The following is a 21,391-nucleotide window of genomic DNA, read 5'->3' on the forward strand; positions in this document are numbered from 1 at the left end:
ACTATCAATAGTAGTCGTTGTTGTGGTTTTTATATTACAATTAGCCGCTTGGAAGGGGGCGACTACCTGCCATTAAATTCCTTCTTTCTGGGTCTAATTACAAAACAATCAAAGAAGCTTGATTGAAAGGCACAGCTGTGATGCAGTACGGCACAATGAATGTAGTCTGTGGGGCATCAGTCTATTGTTCCCATCCAGAATTATGTAACTGCTGATGAGGCTGGTAGTGTTATGGATTTATTGTTTCTCATCTGTGCCATATCAGGATTTTAGCCTTTCTTTCTAGTCTGCGGCTGCATTTAACCTGTCAGATGATATTCTATAAACCACACGGACAGACTGTTAAAATTTTAAGTTAATTTTAAATGCATTTTAAGCGTGGAATCATAGGCTATATTAATATCTGTGTAGAGCAGAAAAACAGCAGTGACTGGTGTTCCTTTCAGCCACATACTGCTTTTAGTTGTGTGGGCTTTTTTTTTCTCAGGTATGACCCACACAAAGACTTTTTTTTTCTTTTCAATTACCTGGCTCAGAGCTGTGGGATCCCGGAGAGAGCAAACAAAGCTTCTATCAGTCAATCACCAGCAGTGGAGGCATGTACTTGTGTGTCTTCAGAATTGAAAGCTACGTAGTTATTAAGCCTTTCCTTCAAAGCACATTCCTCTGTAAGAAAAAACTGATCTCTTTTGAGGGAGCTTTGCTCAACTCTCTGATATTTTTTCAAACATGAAATAGACCCAATAACAGTTATTCAGCCTGAGCTCCAATGCACTTTTTGTTTCGTTGCCAATGGCTAAAGATTGCCTTTGTGTCAGTAACTGAAAGTGACATATACCTACAATATGCAGCTCACATCTATACAGAGAATGTCTGGAAACCTGAAAATCTCAAGTGTTGCTTATTTACAGTGGAAGTTTGCCTTTTCTCATAGTTTCAGCAGGTCACCAACACTCAGTCACTTACTGCATGTAGTTATAGGGCATCACTGAGAAACATAATAATACCTCTTCTTTGCCTCTGGGAACTTGCAGTATCACAGTGATGAAATTTTGAATTTGGGGAAAATTGTTTGCTTGATTTCTTCTTTAGCATGCTCTGTGGAAGTTAATCTCTTTGGTCCCTTTTTCTCTGTCTGCAGAAGAAATATATTGGATAGAGAAACTTCAGGTGACATAAAACTGATGGGCTTTAAATTTAACCATGAAAAGAGAGGATGATTGGAACACTTTTTGAAGAAAGAAAAATTATAATTCAGCCTCCGTGAGGAAGAGTCTGAAGCATCAGAGGACCTGTGTAATTCTTTCTCTGATAAAAACCCTTAATACTGATTTATCTGATCAAGAGCGTCTCAACAGCTTCCTCAGGTCTGTTTGAAGAATACTAATAAACCAGTCAACGAAGTCACATTCAGCAAAGAACCTAACAGGACACAGACCTCACAAACAACATAATTTGAAACTGTGACATTTGATCACCCATAACTTCTAACTTGTGACCACTCTGTTGGATTTTTTTGTTTGTTTCTGCTAAAAATACACTAATTTCATGGTCACATTCAGCCAACTCTGTTGTTTTTAATAAAAATGCACACTCTGCAAAAATTAAATAAAAACCTTTGTTGAAAAATGGTATCAGAAAAAACAAACAAATATGTTTCAGGAGGCTCTCGTCATGATGAAAGCAGTCTTAAAACATATTTGAAAAAGCAGCAAATGAAAGTGTAAGTACATATGGAAATAAAGAAGAACAGTTTACTGTATTGCTAACTCGTGTTCATATTTTCCATGTCTAAGTTAAAAATAAAGTTTATTCCTAAACTTTACCAGACTTCTCTCAGTATCAAATAATTCCACAAAAGCTACTAAAGCCCAGTATTTGATGAGGAAAAAAATAACAGCCATGGCATCATTTCCAACCAAAATGGCACTCAAAAAGGATGTCTGGTCAAAAGCATGCTGTCCAGATGGAATAAGCTACAAGAGAGAGAATGATCCAGTTACACAGTACGTGCAATCTGCTGTTTTCTGTTGGGATTAGGCTATCAACTGGATCCTGTGCTATCAAGTCCCAGATGGTTAAAATGAACTGTCTGATAAATTACTCCAGTTATTGCATGTTACTGGTTTTTTTAGCCATGGGTCTTTTTATAAACTAATAAAACATCATGTTTCGGGGTTGAACACCAACAGAAACGGCTCAGCAGGGATATGATGTGTTTTTCTAAGTGTGAAGAGGTAAGAAAAAAAAAACCTCAGGAAATTAAAGAAAAAATCTCTTCTGACTATTAAGGAAAACTGGCAAAAAAGAGTCACATTTTCTCATCATATTTTGTACACAAAGTCTAAAAATTCAGTCTCAGTTCAGTTTTGCTTTTCTCTTTCTTCCAAACCAAACTCGGTTATTTATGGTCAAAGGACAAGGTGGAAAGAATCTGTTTTCTGGGCCATAAAGAGAAGTGAATCATTCATTTTTCAATGATGTATTAGATGTGAAATATTCTACTTTGAGCTAAAATGGAATCAAAGTCTACCCAGAGATTCAGAGGAAAACAAAAGCAGCTGCCAGCACTTGAAGTGGTAACCTGGATCCCAAATCTGGTTTTAAAAATAAGAACAAAGGCTTCTCTCTAGTGTAGTAACTCTAAAATCTCTTAAGCGCTGTTCTCTACTCCACTGTTCCAGATTTTCACATTCAGTTCAATGATTGGTGATGTACCAAAACATCCTCACAGTATGGAGCCAATAGATGAAGGTACCTAAGAGTAGTTTATTTGGCTTGACAGGGACGCGGAGTGTGTGAGTATTATTTCTGCAGCTCCAAATTAAAGCCAAAGTCCCAGTAAAGCACACAAACTGTTTGCTTACAAAGCCGGTGGAACAGCTCTTGTAATTTATCACCCAGACTTAAATTTGTGCCTGGGGTCTGCCTGGACAGGTATCACCTTATGAAGGTCAATGAGGCAAAAAATAAAACCGCTTTGCTCCCGAGGACAACCTTTCTTATGTGCACTGAGAAGATTTGTAAGTCAAAAGCTACAGATGCAGAGACATAGACGAAGCTTTCATGTGTGCTGGATTGCATTTACTCTCTAGCTCTAGCGTTTTCCAGAGGATGTGTCCTTTACCTGACTCCAGACTCTACTCATATGCAGCCGTGGCATTTCAAGCTAAAAAAAGCTTACCACCCCAATTTTCACTGTGCCGTGAAAAGCAATAAATGGAATCCCTGTGGACACTCACATGCTTTAGAGATGCCTCTTTGTGTAAAGAAGAGGTAATCACGCATAACAGCTCAAACGTCATCTGGACATGGGAGTCATAAACGAGAGCCCAGCACTTGCCACTTTGGCAGATTGCACTGTCAGGAGGTAAACAACGGAAAGAATGAGGAAGGACTCATCTGATAGGAAATGTCAGAGCATGATTGGATTTAAAAAAAAAAAACCTTGTAAATTAGGGTCATTAATCATGAGCTGGAAAAACAGTGACAGGTCTTGTTCTCAAAAGCTCTCCTCTGGAACTAAGCTGAGTGCCACCCGGAAATTGTGCAATTACCTTAATACCTGATTTAAATCAAGAGCATGCATGGCAGTGTCAATTGCTAATTGGGGAAAACAGATCATATTATTTAGACGTAATTGCTATCACAAGAAGTCTAGTTATCTAATCCTGTCTTTTTTTATGAAACATCCGTTTAGTCTCAAATGCATAATTAACACAACAATATTGCCTTAAATTTGCTTATATATGCTGCTGCCCTGCACTGTGCAGCTATGGTTAACACTGAATGTGATATGAAATGTCTTCCTCTTAGAACTGTTAGCAGCATCCCGGCCAGTAATACATATGTCAAGTGTGACATCTTAAACTCTATCATCTCTGCACTTTCAGATGGAAAATTGAGAGCTGTGCATTGAGCAGAAACTTTTTTTTTTTCGTAGTCCATCTCACAGTCATCATATTTCACCCAATAACCCAGTTCACTGCTGCAGAGTGCACACAGCAATTAACTCGGAGCAACAGGGTTTCCACTAATGTATCACGTTTCTCTGCTCACTGTGTCGATGTAACAAACTGCGCCCCTGAGGACTGCTGCTGCAGAATGATGGCACGAGAGCTGGAATTGACTGGGGCATGTTAGGAACCAACAACCCCTCCACCACCCGCCCCCCCCCCCCCCCCCCCCCCCCCCTACTTCTACAGCCACAAGGAGACCAGACATCCTCTCACACACACACAGTGACTGCCCCAATGTGTGATGCAGCGATGTCAGAGGATATCGAATCAGAAGTTGTCTGAATTGCACATAATTCATCGCGGAGCTAATCAATGCTTATTGTGCATGGATTATTGATATCTGTGGTGATATACAAGCCTTTTTTTTCCATTTGAGCTGCTGATTCTCTATCAGGCAAGGCCACAGTGGCCCGGTTTAACTAAACCGAGGACATGGAAAGATGTGTGTCTCATATCTACTCCCCCTCCCCACTCCCCCCTCGCCCCCATGTACGATATGTGAAAGATGTCTCACCCACTTAGCGTGTGCAAAAAGCCTGTGTGGTTCTAGCAAGTGTGTGTTTTGTGTGTGCAGTGTGCGTGCATGCTCCCAAGCAGTCATGTTATGGTTCTTGGTTGGTCTCCATAGGTGCAGTCACAGAGAAAGACATGTGCACTGTTTCTCAGTAGACTCATGTTTGCATGACTAATATGAATGTGCGAATGCCTTTATGAGGGAGGAGTACAGGGACACAGTTTTCTATTGAGTATCATCTTAATTAAACCAAATTTCCCTCAAAGACTCTACAGGCAGCTATTTTAGATTGCAATTAGCCATGCTTCGTACAGCAAACCACTTGTCCACAAGTCTCTACCGGTGTGTTGTTAAGGCAATATTTTAGACTACTTTCAGCATAATTCTTCCAAAAGCAGCACATAGCTGGAATGCACTGCATATTTAGCTTTATTTTCAGAGAATTACCTGATCACTGAACCATAGCTTTTCCTATGGTCATATCCCACCAAATGGATAATGCTTGCAAGGACATTATTGCGGCAGCAATGAACACATATCCCCAGGCCAACTGGGCACCCCAGCCAGCTTTGTCACATGCAAGTTTAATATGATTTTAGCAGTGACCACGAGGAGTGTTACACATCTTCCAATGAATCACTCAAGGATTCTATTTGGTTTCATTGCCAGACTTGAAATTTCATCACTGCAAATGCATATGTGTAGGGAAAGAGATGCAGACGCTGTTGCTTATTCCTCAGGTGCAGCCAGAGGCCAGTCTTCGTTCCAGATCCATGTCCTCACAGCTGTCTGACTGTAGCTCACTCTTGCCAGAGGCAATTCGAGTGCGTGTGTCGCAAGTCAGAAATAGGCTTAACACTGTGTCACACCTATAGCAAGCTACTGAAATCAGATCGTTTTGAAATCGTTTACCACTTCAGAGGTGATAGAAGATAATGATGAGTTCTTTCATCAGAGAATACAGATACAATTATCAAGAACCAGCATGACTTTATATTGGGAACATTGTTCTGTTTCCATTTGTATTACCCATTATTTTTGTTATATATTAGGGCATCATGATTGATGGCCCTGTCTCAAACAATAAATGTACCATTTCTTTAAGTTGAACATCAAAATGTTATACAACACAAAGGAAGCAACCTTTTAAGGCCCCCTGTTTTTGGCAGATTCATTATGTCAGTGTGGTCCTGAAGCAAGACATGCTTGTCAAAGCTTTGACAAAATATTCCTGGTATGCTGCTGAAATTATTTTTACTTGATCGGCTGAAGCATCCAAGCAAGACTTATATAGTTCACAAGTACAGTACTATAGCCATACTGATAAAAAGAACATAATATATTGTAATATTTTTTTAAGATGCAGTTTGACCAAGCGCCTACTGGCTGTTGCTGAAATATGACGTTAACACACACTAACAACTGCAGTGTAGCCACAAGACGCTGCCCAGGAAGGTTAACTGTCTCCGATGATTTATCTCTCTGCTACCTAAAGCCAAACCAGCTATCTTATTAGGAAAGGCTGCTAGTTAGTTATCAAGGAAGTAGGGAACAAGGCTGCCTTCCAAATGACACTGAGCAAAAGCCTCCCCTCACTGAGCTCATAGTCTGGCCTTGATTGCAAAGCATTCAATTATTAATGTATTTTCATTTGTCTGTGTTGGTTCCGGTCAATACTGCAACATCCGCCTCTCTGCGGAGATCGTTTTTACACTTTGTCTTAAAGATACAGCCTCTTCTTCGGCCCCCTGATGTTGTAAAGCACCATTAGTAGAAAGAGTCATCCAAAAGACCCAGTGCTACTGGTGACAAAACCTCTGCCTCATGCCTAGCAAAATACTGTGACATCATCATTATTATCCTCCCCTGTTGCATGAGGAAAATGTGACAAATTCCTCTGACTCCAATTAGGCTCTGGTATAATTACTTCCATTTACCAAGGTATTAATTCAGATCCTTCTCCTAAAACCTTCACTAATTCCAGTATGATGTATTGTTAGCCATAATTTCTACAAAGTATACAGTTCGTGACTTTGCAAAGTAAGCCCTCTGGTATTCGTTAACTTAAAACTTCAGAATAATAAGATAAAAATCAAATTTTGACAAGTGTAACATTGCAAAAATGATTGTGAAAGTGTTTAACTGGAGCCCTCCCTGGGTAATGATTAGCAGAGTTAAATATTTGGTGAATTTCTGAAGAGGCCTACTACAGAATCCAGCTGTTTGTATTTTTGAGTTTCGCTATGAAGCAAAAGCAAAATTTACCACAAAATTAAGCCAAAAACATACAGTAAGTCTTAAAATATATTTTTTTAAAGCTTTGTCAAATTAGTGTATTAATAGAAACCTACATACTGATGCTAAGAAGCTAATTGTCCTGACTCAAAGCTGACCCAAGGCAAACAGTGCTTAAAGCCACGATTTAGCCATAAAGTTACCATTTGCTTATATTATCTCATGGTTTTATAGTATTTTTGTATTTGCACAGAACCTTCATTCATATTAAACTTCACCATGTTTATGCATTTTCTTTTTTTTATGTGATTTGTGGTTAAAAGCCATGTGGAGTAGGGCTGGAGGCAAATTCTGCATTGGGACCCTAAAACTCTTCCACTGGCTCTTCTTTAACCCATCATGCTTTGAATTATGAAAATGTGTAACTAATGGGACTACATATATGCCTATACATTTTATTTATTATTCTGTTTTCATTCTAGGGTGCATTAAACAATAATGAACGTGTAGAGACCCTATACTGCCATGTGTTTTGTGTGTAATGCATCTTTTAGTATTTTTCAACTTTGAACGAGGCAGGGCGACGTAAAAAAAAAAAAAAAAAAAAAACTAGTCCCTGAACAGACTGTTGGGAGTCACAGATGGGCAGGGTCCCTGTGTAGAAAAAAACTATTGTAAAGTATCTGAAAGTTACCAGCAGGAGTCACACGACCACTGTTTTTTATGATAGGTAGAAGAAAAGAAAGCGGAGAAAGTTGAAGCGGAAGTGAGCGGCTACGCGGAGCGAGAATACTTTTTTTTTGGAGAAACTTGGAAACGAGGGGCATTAGATGGCACTGCGTGATGACGAGTAAAGACTTTTCTATGCACAGTTACAAAGTTTGAAAGGAAACTTTTTTGTCGTTGAGGTACAATGGGACTCCCCACTTTGGAGTTCAGTGACTCTTTTCTGGACAGTCCGGATTTCAGAGAGCGTCTCAAATGCCATGAAATAGAGCTGGAGCGGACGAATAAATTCATCAAAGAGCTCATCAAGGATGGGAATATGCTAATCACTGCGCTGAAGAGTAAGTAGCCCAACATGGCCTTTTAACCCCTACGTGTCTAGAAATAATCTTCTATAACTGTTACTACCTGAAAGCCACAGGCGACATGTAATTAGACGATACATTCATTGAGGATTATTTAAGTCTCTCTCAGTCATTCTTTGAACTCAAGCCACCAGGAGCTGAATAAACCCGTGGTCTCCCATTGGGAAACATTTATATTGCTGGTGAAAAGCCTTAAATCTACACACACAAAAAAAACCCCACACACATAATTCATTATTCGAGGTTGTAATTCCAGGAGATTTTTTTTTTTTTGCTATTTTAGTGTGCGGCTGCGCTGCATGCATGCATAGGCTTGCTCAGCAGAGCTTAGACAGAAGTAAAGACCATGCAGAGTCTAAACAGCTCCTGCGATATGAATGAGTTCACTCTGCACACAGCCAGACATACGGAGATCATAAATGCAGAGCTCCACTCTATTAATGAACGATGCTTTCACTCTACAGGGCTTCATCAGAAGTGAGTGAAAAACATAGACTAGTCTATATAATGACTGCATGAATGAGGGCTGTGTGACTGTTTGGATGAGGATGCCAGCACTTTTGTCAGGAGTCATTGTCCTCTGAAATTCCAAGTCCAGTATCAAATTCCACTGCACTGATAAAGTGGACTTCCTGTTCTGCTAAATCCCAGTAGGGATGGTAGTTTGGTCTGTTAACGTCAGAAGTTTGTCTCTGAAATGGGGAAAGATTAGAAATATACCGCCGGTCTAATAAAAATGAAAAATAGCTAGCCTGGAATAGGATGGGAAAGCTACAGTTCAACCTTGCATGGTCCTGTCAATGTTTACTGTGAGAAAGCCTCATTCTTCTCATACTTTCACTCTTTTCATCACCGTCTCTACACAGTGCATGTACTGTACATGCTTTATGCTGCTCTTGTGGTCAAGGCGGTCACTAAAAGTCATTGTGCTGCAAGTTGGAATGTTAACATTCACAATAAAACAAACTTACGCTAACATGTATTATTCTTAATACAAAATGTTACCTGTATGTGTTTATGACTGTATAATGCATGTCTTACTTGCTTTTGTGTTAAGAATGTTCTTGCATCATGGAGCTTACAGTAAGCTATGATTTGCCCATTTTTTGTTATATCGGCTATTGTGTGGTAAACACAGAGCTGATTTGTAGCAAAACATAGTAAATTTGTAAAGAAGTTATAAAACAGCATTTAAGTGTGTGTAACGGCAACTGTCCATCAACGAATCAGAATCATTTAAAAATGACATTGATGGGTCTGTTATCCCGCTCGTCAAAATCCAGTCTGTCAAATCTCTGATTTTGAGCATAATGGAAGGATGGATGGTCAAATGAACACAAACCAAGCAATGGAATTAGAAATGAATGATTGATATTACAAGATCCATTCAAAAACATGAGTGTACTTTTTTTGTTGGTGTGCTTGTGCTTCTATTCTTTATCTGCTCCTACAGTTTCTACCTCTGTTAGAGCCAATCTGGTTAAACAAAGTGACATTCTGGATATCTATAGCTTGTTATAATGAGATACAGTATTTATGCTATGGGGGACATCTGATGTAAGGCTGGGCAATATGGACAAAATGAAATATCACGATATCGATATTGCGACAGTATTGCAGGGATGACTATGGGTGCTCTCACAAAACATTTACACAATTCACATCACTTAACTGTAATGTAGCCTTTAAATCCAGGAAAAGACACTGATGCCATATTATGACGTTATGATATCCAAAATCTAAGATAGCTAGTCTCATATCACAATATCGACATAATAATATATTTCCCAGCCCTAATTTGATATAAAGAAAAAACTGTGAGCAGCACTTAGCATTTCAATCATCATGTCTTCGAACTGAATGTACTATTTCTCAGAGCATCTAAAGGCCAAACCTGTTTCATACCAATTTTGCTGGAAACCGTTCTGTCAGTGAGTACCACAGGTGGACAGAAATACTCTGCTGAATGGTTTATTCATAGCAGTGAGGATACTCAGCAGCAGTATGTCAGAGGTCCATGCAAACGGTTTAATACTAAATCAGATCTGGAGTTTGGCTATGCATGTAAGACAGTGGCAAGAGAATAGAGAATTTGATTGCGTTATTGTTGCAGGAAAACTACATAGCTAAGGCTCTACTGGATCCCACCATTCATGTCCCTTCAGGGCTCTGCCTTGTGCAAAACCAAAGTTTAAAAAAAGAGGATTGGAAATATAGCCTACTGGTTAACCTAAACCATTAAAAAACCCTGAAATCTGGTCCTAACACAAACAGCTGGTCGGTAGATCTTTCAGGTTGGATTTTTATCTTCATTATAATGATGAGTGGGAAAGTCCTAAAGGAAATTCCAGTTTCAGTCAGGGGTGGAGGGAGAGAGCTAGCGAGTAGACGGAAGTAAATAATTGATGGTCTTAACTTAGGATGCCACAGAGGTTTATGACCCTTTATGACCCACCATCAGTGGTGACATTACTGGAAGACCTTTAATGGACCTTTTTTTTTTTAATAGTAATCATCTCATGTTTCAAAATTGGAATAGTATACTATAATTCATTTGCTTTTCACACATTCTGTCTGGATGAAGCCAGTTGAGCCAAGGTTGTCTTTCATGTCGATACATTATCTGTAAAATGGCTCTACACACTGCTGAAACTGTACTTGGTAGTTTTGAGTATGTGAGTAACTGCAAAATGCGTGTATAGTGTACATGTGTGTGACTCATCCTGCAAATTTCCTCTGTGTTCTGGTACGGATGTATTCCTTTAGTCAACAATTTTGATAATGTGTTTTCAAAAAGTCCACTCCCATAGTTAACAAAAAATTAGGTGTGGTAGGAAATGTTAAATTGGTCCAAAAGACTAGACTGGCAGGGCTGACTCTTGGTTAATATGTGCCTAAATAGAGAATTTTTTAAAAAAATGACACCACATTTGAATGACCATGTAATAATCATAATGGAAATGATATTTTTGCCTCTTTACATTTAACATAAAAGACAAAATGTTGCACACTAAGTAAACCAGCTTTCTATGCTTGTATTGCTATTATAATGCATGTACTAATGCTCATAATAAGGATTGTGGCCAAAACATTCTCAGATACCACTGCACCTTGAATGTAATTTATTGGCATGGATATGCATGGTTAGTTCCAGGTGCAAGTGAGATCTGTCTGCAGATGCTGTGACTAGCGTTTCCTTACTATCTGCTGGGTACTTAGTCTTCACACCTGGTGTAAATAACAACTGCTGACTTTTATTAATCCCCCCGCTTGACTGCAGTAATTGAATACACTAAAGGCACTAATTATCCCTCTGCGAGTAGGGTGGGAGAAACCGCAGATACGAGGCAAATAGTGATAGATTTTCGATGTGGACGGTAAGTTTGTCAGACATCAGTGGAGGCTGTATACTTGAAATCTATCTGGTAACATTAAAATGGTGTTAGTGATAACCATAAAGCCGGTGAGTCGGACATGTGTTCAGTAACACATTAGTGTACCCTGTTCAATATTGTGGCAGCAATATTGGCTAAATAAAGCCAATGTAAAAGTGCTCTAAGCTGCAGCTGAGTCGTGGCTCCCACAATTTAAAAAGTTCCCAACTTCTCTGTAGAAATTCACATTTTAAAATGTTCCTCTCAGTACATACTGCTCTAATACTGTTGTTCTTTTCTTCTCAGTTTTAGTTTCATTACATTGTAGGACTGCAACTAATGATTATACTAATGACTATAAAATTGTGAAAAATGCCTTACAATTTCCTGAGGGAAACATAATCACTTGTTTTGTCCAATGAACAAAATAAGATACTCAGCTTAGTACCACATTTGAAAAAGTAGTTATTTCAAACCAAAGAATGGTTATTTGATTTTCAAAATAGTAAACATGTTAGCAAAGACTTACATTTATGCCGTTGCCACAGAAAATGCTTGCTTCTGATTGGCTGGCAAAAGTCTATTAAAATAGTGCAACTGGATACAATAATCAAAGCTACCCTTCAGATATGTATTAAGACATGAAAATACTCTGCTTTGAAACAATAAGGAGTGTCTGATATAGTTTACCACAAAAATTCCCAAATTTTTGATATGCAAATATTATATATCATTTCAGAAATTTAAATGCTAGAGACAGTATGTCCCCTACTTCACTGAAAAGTCCATTCTGAGTGTCCGTATGTTCATTGGAGGCTTCAAGTTTCCACATCATACTTGTGTAAGATGATCCTTGGACCAGGATTGTCCTCCACACTAGCTGTGATGTCACAAATCCTGTTCATAGGCCCGCCCCTTAAAAATCAGATTTTCAATGAGCTTAGAGAAACTTTCCACTCTGAGCACATGAATGTGAGAACAACCTTCTAGTGTCAAAGTCTGCACATACATCATTCTGCTCAGTGAAGCTCAAACATCCAACTGTGGGAACAAGAAGAGATACATATTTTTGAGAGGAGGGGGGGACTTTAAGCTATGTGTTAGTGGTTTACTCCAAGTGGTGAGACAGACAATACATAAACATGGATTAAACTGTAAAGGTTTAAAAGATGATCATTTGAACACTCATTAGATTTTACTAGATATACAAAACAACATTGCAGACCACCCCTGTACTGCATCCATAATTTTTGTACATCAGTAACACCTCATTATTGTTGCTTACATCAAACAGACTCAGAGAACTATGAGCACCCCATTTGCAGTCCTCTTTCTCACCACCTGTCATGTAAGTCCAATATTCATCAGCCTTTTAGCCGTGGATTGGCTGGCCAGCTCCCAAGAAAAATATTTGATATTGTTTGGCTCGCTAGATGTTTGCCGTTTTTTACCAACCACTTGTCACTGAGCCCGTAGCATACAGTTGGCCCGTGGATGAGCTTTTGTGCTGAGTGTGGCCTCTGTATTGTAATTATATGTCATTTGATTCAGTGGTTATGTTTACAGTGTCCTTTCAGAAGGCAAAGGGATATATTTTCTACAGACTATGGCTTAAACTGAGTTTCTGTATCACATTACTGTGACAGAACATTACACAATGTGGTTCACAATTAAACTGAAGAACATGTTAAAACACTGTGCACTGAAGGGCCAGAGCTGGTCCCAGCGCGGTAATCAGGAATCCTCAGAGAACCGCTCACATTTGGGTAGCCTTTGGATGATGGTTTGTGTCCTTCACACACAATTTGTAAAAATTGGTCACAACACTAAGCCAACTGCTTGTTCCTCACTCATTGTGGTAGCAGGTAGGACATGTGATTTAGCAAAATGTGCATCACTGATGTTCCTTCCTTCTCATGTTTAGAACCAGAGCTTAATTTTTCTGCCAAACTCACATTTAAGGTTTATTGTGTATTTTAAAGTTGTTTTTTTTCTCTTCACAGTTAATATTAAAAACCATCTTTAAAAATTCATGTACCAGAGTAAGCATTTAATTTCCATAAGCTTTAATAAATGAAGCCAAATTATCTCAGTCTAAACTGGAAGTCAGCCCATTATTATGTTAGCTGACTGTATTTCTCTGCCACCACCCCATGCCCACGCCTGTTCACCAGCTAAAGAGCAAAGCATCCTCCCTGGGATACATGCAGTAATGACTGGTTGACACAGGGGTTGTTATTATAAAAACTACAGTATTTAGCAAGACTGTAAACAGCATCTTTTCTTGTTCCAACTGTGACGGCATAATTTTGAGGTATTTATGAAACTTAATATAGCTGTAATTGGTGACTGTTATTTTATTAAATGAAGGCATGACGTGTGTGCTTTTCGTCAAAAGTGATTTCACAATTGCTTTCAGCTTTGGGAACTCAGAGTGTTTGTTTGTCTGAGGATAGATGATGCTCCCAAGGCTCAGCCACAGGAAATGTCCTGTAAACATGCTTGTATAACCATCCCCCATCCTCCCTCAGATAGCATTTGGCCTGACATCATTCCGCTTCGGTGTGTGTGGGTGTGTGTATGTATTATCTGTGTGTGTGTCTATCGGACTGTGACTGTAAAGCAGGCTGTGTGTTTCAGGATTAATACCATTTATAATGTATTGCTGCCGCTTTGACGACTTTGATGAATTTGAACTCGTGTAATGGAAGTAAAATACAAGAGTAGATTATGTGACTTGTTTAGCAATAAAGCCGAGTGAAGCTGTAAGCGTAGCTCGTGTAAGCACTGCAAGGGATTGGGGTGTTTTTTTGTGGGAAGATTTCGATAAAAGAATTAGACGTCGTATTCCCTAAAAAGCTGCTTCCCCTCAGACTGTGCAGGGAAATGTGTTAGACTCCAGATTGAGGTCTGTTCTGAAATACTCTATTGTTGCTCTGTCAGTCAAAGTGATTGTCACACCGAGCACACCATTCTTATGCTTACTGTCGCTTGGCACGGCACCCTGTTGCTTTTGAAGCTTCGTCAGACTGAAAAGGAGAAGGTGGCAAATTTGTGTTTCTCCCCCGCAACATTAAATATGAACTTATTCTCTTCAGCCGGACATGTTTATTGTTGTATTATTTACTGGATGTGTGTTTTTGTCTCTTTTTTTCTCAATGTAAATGAAGTGCTGTGTTGTTCTGTCTATTGAAGTTGTTGGGTTGTACTCAAAAAGCAGGGCTTGTGTTTATGTATTTATAGTCGTTCCAAACGGCTACTCTCGGAGGCGGACTGAAAAGCTGACCATCATAGAGAGGGGAAGGATGCAATATCGGTTCAAATGGAGAGAATAACAGCATACATTTTCAGACAGTCTCTCCTGAAAGGCATTCATAGTGTTGCACTCTGTTATGCACATGAAAAAATCACAGAAATAGTTGTGTCAAGAAGGGAAAAAAGACAGCTTGAGAGACAAGTTGAAGCCCTGGCTCCTTTCTCACCTTCGCATTCCTAGCCAATCATGGCTTGAATGTCAGATTGTTGGTTTCGGAAAATTACAGAAATTGTCAGACACGGCTACCTCAATTCAATATCGGAAAGGTGAGGTGGGGGGGGGGGGGGGGCATTTCCAGAGCTATTCAGTCATCCATCAAGCAGTTGTGACGGTGTATAAATCAGGCTTAAAATCACCAGATGGTTTAATATTAAGGGTTGGTTGCTGTTCGATCAGAAAAGTTTGTATGACATGTGTTCAACTACATCAGAAGTATTTACCTGTTCCGGGGGAGAGGGGGTTTCCGAAGGTATTCAACCAATAGTGTCCCTTTCACTTGAGCTAAATGCTGTCGTGCATTGGTTTCCTGTTAAAAACAACTGTAGCAGACTTATGATTATGCTTTACATTCTTGTGATGAACCAAAAGATTGTGTGGACATGAATTTGCATGTCGACTTCAGATATGCACATTAGATCATCTCCGGCGCTTTGCCCCATGGGTCGCTGAGATTTATCATAAAGTGTTTAGACAATGGGGGTTTAAATTAGTTTTGCACACCTGTGTTTTTCAATGTCTTTAAATACTTAGTTCAGGCAGATTATACTTGCCTTGATAACAGCAGGAAGGCCTCTTACAAAATAGACGTTTTGTTAAGTCTTATTTATGAAAATCCCCATGCCAATTACTACAACTGTGAAATTATGCTTATTTTTTCTGAGTGCTTTTTTTCTTTCAGAGGCGAGTTCATCACGGTCAGAAGTTGTGTGAGATGTGTTGTCTGTGTGTCTTCTCAAAGAAAATCTCTCAACTCAGTCTAAAGGCTGTAGACTTTTTGATAAATGGTGGAGGCTGGCCTGCCTGACTTTTTTCATTCCAGCAGAATTGCAGGGCTAATAACTCTGATCTTTTCCTTTAGAGCTTAAGAATAGGCTGTAGCATTGCATCAGCCTCATATCAAAGACCTTGTGTCGGTCTCTTCCATCCCTTCAATTGTTTTCAACAATTTAGATTTAGATTGCGGAAAACAGCAGCAGTCCATCCTGCAGTGACAGGTGGGTATTACAGGTAAATTAGAAGTCGACCAAAATAAAACAAGGAGAAAGATTGGAAGTTAAAAAAAAAAAGTTTAGGTTTAATGAAATGAACAAAAGTAATGCAGATTGGATAAAGAAATCTCATTTATGTTTCCCTGTCATATTCTGTGCATTAGTAACCTGTGCATTGTTACAATGTATTGAGATTATGTGATTGACTTTACAATATACAGACAGCAGATTGCTGTAAAAAGCTCATTATAGATTATTGTATGTTCATTCTCTCAAAATACCAGAGACACTGTTTGCTTGATGACTCTTAAGCAACCTCTAAAAAGTACAAGTCAGAATCCCTGACCACTCAAACGTCATGGAAATGTGTGGGAAACAAACGGAAGGCCGTGTGCAAAATCGTTACAAGAAATCACCAATAGGCATTATAATTGGAAAGTATGCTGTATATAGGCTGCATCACCAGAGACTATGTTGTGTAGTCTCTTCCTTTCATGATTTATTCAGCTGTATTAAGACGTTTCTGTCACTCAGTTATTAGTTTGCGGGTTGACCAAGTGCCGCTTAAAGTTACTGCCTGCTACCACAGCAGAGAGTATGAATTTTAGATTAGATAAGGCTTTCTTCCAGGCATCGCTTGGCGGTGGGAAAAGTTCGGTATGCTCCAAGAGTGCGAAGGCCCATCTGGTTGGCTCTCCTCACACTGCGATGCTCTCTCCCCTGCTGCGCGACTGACAGGCGAATGTAATAGTAAGCAGGTGGAAGAGGCCTTACCTGAACGGCCGCTCCCCCGTTACAATCCCTCCAAATGGAATCAAAGTGGCACAATGCACCCTACTGTTGCATCAAAGAGATCCCCCCCGTCTCTCGTTAAGCTGGGTGCATAGAAGCGTTCCCCTTTGAAGACCTTCTCATCTCAAATCAGCAGTGTCTCACTGACAAGATAAAGTAGCTATGGTGGGTTTTTTTTACTACAGTGTTCATGTACAGGCAGACATTACACTGTCTCTACATAAGAGCTGCATTGTTACAGGATGCTTTTATTTTCGGTCGCCTTAATAAACGACATAGAAGTGTAGTAAAATCTGCAAATGTGCCTTTTAAATGTTATTCATTGAGTGCATTCCGAGTCATTTCAGGGGATGTGTAAATGTTTACCTATTTAGCAAAAGCTGAAGATAAATTCTTTATTGTCGCTTTTTAATGGAACACATTAATGGCTGCGATTGGAGGTTTTAAAAGCTTTTGTGCACTAATTTGTGTTAACGCACTTCATTAAAAACCCCTAAGAATATTTGGAAGTGTGAAAGCACAACAAGGATGCTGCTTTGTAATTAGTGTTGTGATTAGTATGTCAGTCACACAACACAGAATGCTGGAAATGCAGTGCACTGATTTTCTAGCATGCCTCAACATGTGCAAGGACATTTTTAAAATACTTGCATTATATATTTTATGAGCTTGCAGCTAATAACTTTCTGTCTGCAGGGGGAAGACAAGATAACATGAAAGGTTTGCAAAAAAGGACTTAAAGTTTGGAGCTACTGTTGCTGTTTACCACTATATTTGTCATGTTTATGGGTTAATTTTAAGCTTTATGCCTGTTATTTGTTTGTGCTGTTTGTCTCTCTTTGGCTGTGTGATTTTTGTGACTATTTGAATTATTTAATTTAGCAATTTAGCCTTTTGTTATGACCAATGCCTCGGTAATTTAGTCCAAACAGCTTTGGTATCCTTGAAACACGAAGCAATAAACACACAAATGCTGTTAATTAGAATTCAACTTAGTATAAGCCACCTTTGTATTTGGAGTGCATTTCTGAGATATTGAAATTGCTATATTTGATGTCGTACTGGGCCAAAACATGTATTTCCTCTCTGTAAATATTTAAACCTTCAAGGTGTCATTTTAAGCAGATGAATAAATATCACACAAGCATAAAATAACACACGGTATTATGAATGTGGTTAAGTCAGTTTAGGGCTGAGCAATGTTCCCTGATACAAGGTGATATAATGATATTTTGCAGCACCAAATTTAATAATATAGATGTATTCATTTATCATACGATTGCACATTCACGGAAGAATAAAGAAATAAAGACAAATACCAAGAATATTCATACAATGGTAGAAAAAAGGGGATTTTTTTTTCGCCTGTATGATACATATATACACATTACACAAATGTTAGCTCAGAACCTCATTTTGATGGTTTATAGGAGTCATGGCTTCAAAACTGTGAAAACCTACATTGCTGTTGCAGAATTTATGCATGCTCTTAAATAATAATTTATGTCCTAATAGCTACTGAAGTAAGCATTACACTTAACACTTAAACACTCAAGCTGTTCACATGAAAACTGCAGACTTTCCTGCAGTGTTGTTTGTGTTTTGTCAGGGGTTGTAGGCAGATGGAATTCGGTAGTATGTGGTTGCCCTGGAGACGAGATAAAGGGTCTACCCAGGGGGCTCTGCACTGTGGTGACTGACAGTCATAGTCCTCTTTCACATCTCACACTCTGGGCACTAACTGGGCTAGCTGCTCCATCCAGTTATGTCTTGGCTGGGTGGTCAGAGCTCTACTCTTTGATTAAAACCTGCACAGAAGGATGGTACGCCATCACTATTGTTCTTTCTGTTACCCCTTCGTGCATGCCCGCTGTGTGAAGAATCATTTCAGCAGGTCGGATGATGTGCTAGGAAAAGTGCATACAGGGTGAGATGAAATGTTTGCTGAGTGTAATAATATGAGACGGCACTATTTTAAGGTGTTGGTATAAATAGTGTATTAATGATTCAAAATTTCAAAAATAGGTCATTTTCTTTTTTGTTTTTGTTTTGTTACCCGTGCTGCAATAGCTCTTCTGTGTTACACTTCATGTGGTAAATAACATCTAACATCTTCAGATTCAGAGTTTATCAAAGTTACATTTCTTTTCCTTTTATTACCCCCTTGAACAGCACAACTCTTTTTCACACACTCAAAGTGCAATGCACCAAATTCCTGCTTCTGTCAGAGGAGATATAGAAGAGTAAGATGAAATATCTAGGGAACCATGAAGTCTCTACTTCATATACACCCAATGAAGGGCCCTATTTCTTTCTTTTATTCCTTATTTCCTTCCTTTCTTCGAGAATTGAAGCCAATCCGGTCTCATCTGGTTACTGCTGTACATCCCTGTATCACGTCAGTATAATTTGTGAGGTATTTCCTCTTATCATTGTGATGTGGTGAGTAATGACATGACCACAGACTGTAAAAATTTGTCACCCACTTGTTTATGAACTCCCATTTTGAGTTTCGAGTTTGCATTTTGACCATCACCATCTTGAAGTTTTGAGGCCAGAAGTGACCATATTTGACAAGAGGGTGGATCTGACCTTAATGCTAGCTGCTATCTTGGTTAGCATGGTGCATTTACAGTTTATGGTTTACTCTGATGGTTCCAAAGCTTATGCTAATTTTTGCCAGCGAAAAACAGGTTTAAAACCATTAAAACAAAATGTACTTACCAGAAAAAACTGAACATCTGAGTCTTTTGAGGGTCTTTTAGTACAACCAAACGCAAACAAGACTTTTTTAGGTGACCAAAATGTTACAATTAACTTTCATGCACTGAAAACACACTGATAATAGCGTAGGATTCGGCTATACTATACTCTGTGAATTGGGGGTTACACCATTGTTACGTTACCTAACCAATGTTGTCGCTGTGGTAGGGACCCACCTGCCACTCAAGTTATATAAAAATCCCCCCATCCACATTTTTTGACAAGCCTGTACAGACTTGCCCCAGTACTTTGTCATTAGCTAAATCTCTAAAGCTCCTGGCCTGCTAAAAAATTAACTTTCAGCCTTGGAAGCGGCTAGACACAATTGCTTAGTTAATATGCTGATAAACAAAAATCTAAATTATCAGTAGACTTAGATATTGGGATGCAGAATACCAACAGTAAGCATTGACTTATTAACTGATGAAACACCCTGAAAACAGTGGCTCTGTCCCTGCATTCTTTCCACTAAAACTTTTGAATCCACAACTTGGAATATGTTACACTGCTTGCCTAAGGTTAAAAAATTTTAAGCTGTTCATTTATCTTCCTTTATACTGATTCTCTTTCCATTTATCTTTGCTATTTGGTCTTGTGATCATTTTCAGTGACGTAGTTTCTTTGTATTCACTTGTGCAATACTTTATGCAGTATTGAGCAAAGGGCTAAAATCATTTGTGGTGATTCCCAAACTTAGTAAATAATGTATGTAAATAGAAAATAAACAAGAAAAATGTTGTGCAAGGTCTTTCTTGAGCATTCTCCTAATTAAAATATGGTAAATATTTATACATGCATATGTTCACTTCAAGGTAGAGCAGCAACGGGATGTTGCTGATGAGCAAGCCATCATATAGGCAACCTATTTCCTTAAACCCTTCTAGATAGTGTAGGTGTTCAGAAAATAATTGCATTGAAAAGTACATTACCATTTAGAATAGTAAGTAATTCTGGAGGCAATTAGCTCCTTAATCTTTTCTGCTGGTGGTGAGGTAGCATTTGGCTACATGCAAGTTAACATAAAGTTATTAAACTGTTACTATAGCAAACATGTCTTCAAGTTTAGTACAACTTATGCCAGTGTGTATATTTTTAACAAAATGCACAGGTTCAGGAGGTACATTTCCTAGTTATTCCTCCCACTGATAAATACAAATAATTTTATGTTTTGAAATGAAACAATCCACCAGATTAATCATCAATAAAAACTGATGTAAATAATCTTACCTATCAGTCACATCTCCTATTGAAAATAAACATAAATGTAGACTTACAGACGGGTGACAAATTAAAGGAAAAACTGGTACAGGTCTGAATATTTGACCTCTACAGTGAGGGGATCAAGTGGCTCTGATATCTTGTGGGGGGGCATTTTGCTGGCATGTTTTGGGTCCACTTGTCCCCTTAGAGGGAAGGGTCACTGCACTTCATACATATTTAAGTTGGTACCTGAGGTTTGATACCCAGCCTTAGTTGGAATATTCTGGTGTATTGACGGCATGGGTGGAAGGCGTAGGTTTATTTTTTGAGGTTTAGGCCTGTCTGAATGTTAGAGCTAAAAGATCATCCATTATTGATGGCCCCGTGAGCCCATCCAGACAACTGCAACTAAGTATTGATCTCAAATCAGCAGCTTTAGAGTCAAAGCAAGAATGATAGGAGCGCATCACTGGCACAATACATCTTCTGGAAAAGTTCCACTCAGTAGTGCTGAGGGCAGCTTCAGCAACATTTACAAGTGGTCAGATGGACTCATTCACATAGTGTGCTGTATGCCTTTCAATCTGTGGTCTCATTGAGCAAAAATCTTGCGCTTTTGTTCCTGTGATGACTATGATATAACAGTGCTTGCTGTTAGGTATAGAAAAATATACTCACTGACAAATATCACATGATTCTTTTTTTTTTTTTATCAAGCTTTCCAACCAATTATGTTCCTGTGGAGATGAGAGCATTGATTTTTGTGGGCTTTTAAGGCTGGTGTGTACTTGCCTGTTAGATAAACTATTCTCACAGTAGGAGCTGTATAAGTTACAACACAACATCTATTATAGACTGTTAAACATTCCTCAAATGGAC

The 21,391-nt window shown here is 38.8% G+C and overlaps 1 protein-coding gene across 4 annotated transcripts in view; it reads left to right on the forward strand.

Moving 5' to 3' along the window:
• Window positions 1-7,411: 7,411 nt before the first annotated feature.
• The window catches only part of LOC122983360 (rho GTPase-activating protein 42), a 61,522-nt gene continuing 47,542 nt past the window's right edge, over window positions 7,412-21,391 (forward strand). For 2 of the 4 annotated variants that reach the window (XM_044353057.1, XM_044353059.1), the window contains exon 1: window positions 7,412-7,835. In XM_044353057.1, coding sequence (XP_044208992.1) covers window positions 7,682-7,835 — 154 coding nt within the window. In that variant the 5' untranslated portion in view covers window positions 7,412-7,681. The remainder of the gene's footprint in view (window positions 7,836-21,391) is intronic. The other 2 variants (XM_044353056.1, XM_044353058.1) reach the window with 2 other exon arrangements.

This window comes from Thunnus albacares, chromosome 6, assembly GCF_914725855.1.
Source record: "Thunnus albacares chromosome 6, fThuAlb1.1, whole genome shotgun sequence".
NCBI classification, from domain to species: Eukaryota; Metazoa; Chordata; class Actinopteri; order Scombriformes; family Scombridae; genus Thunnus; species Thunnus albacares.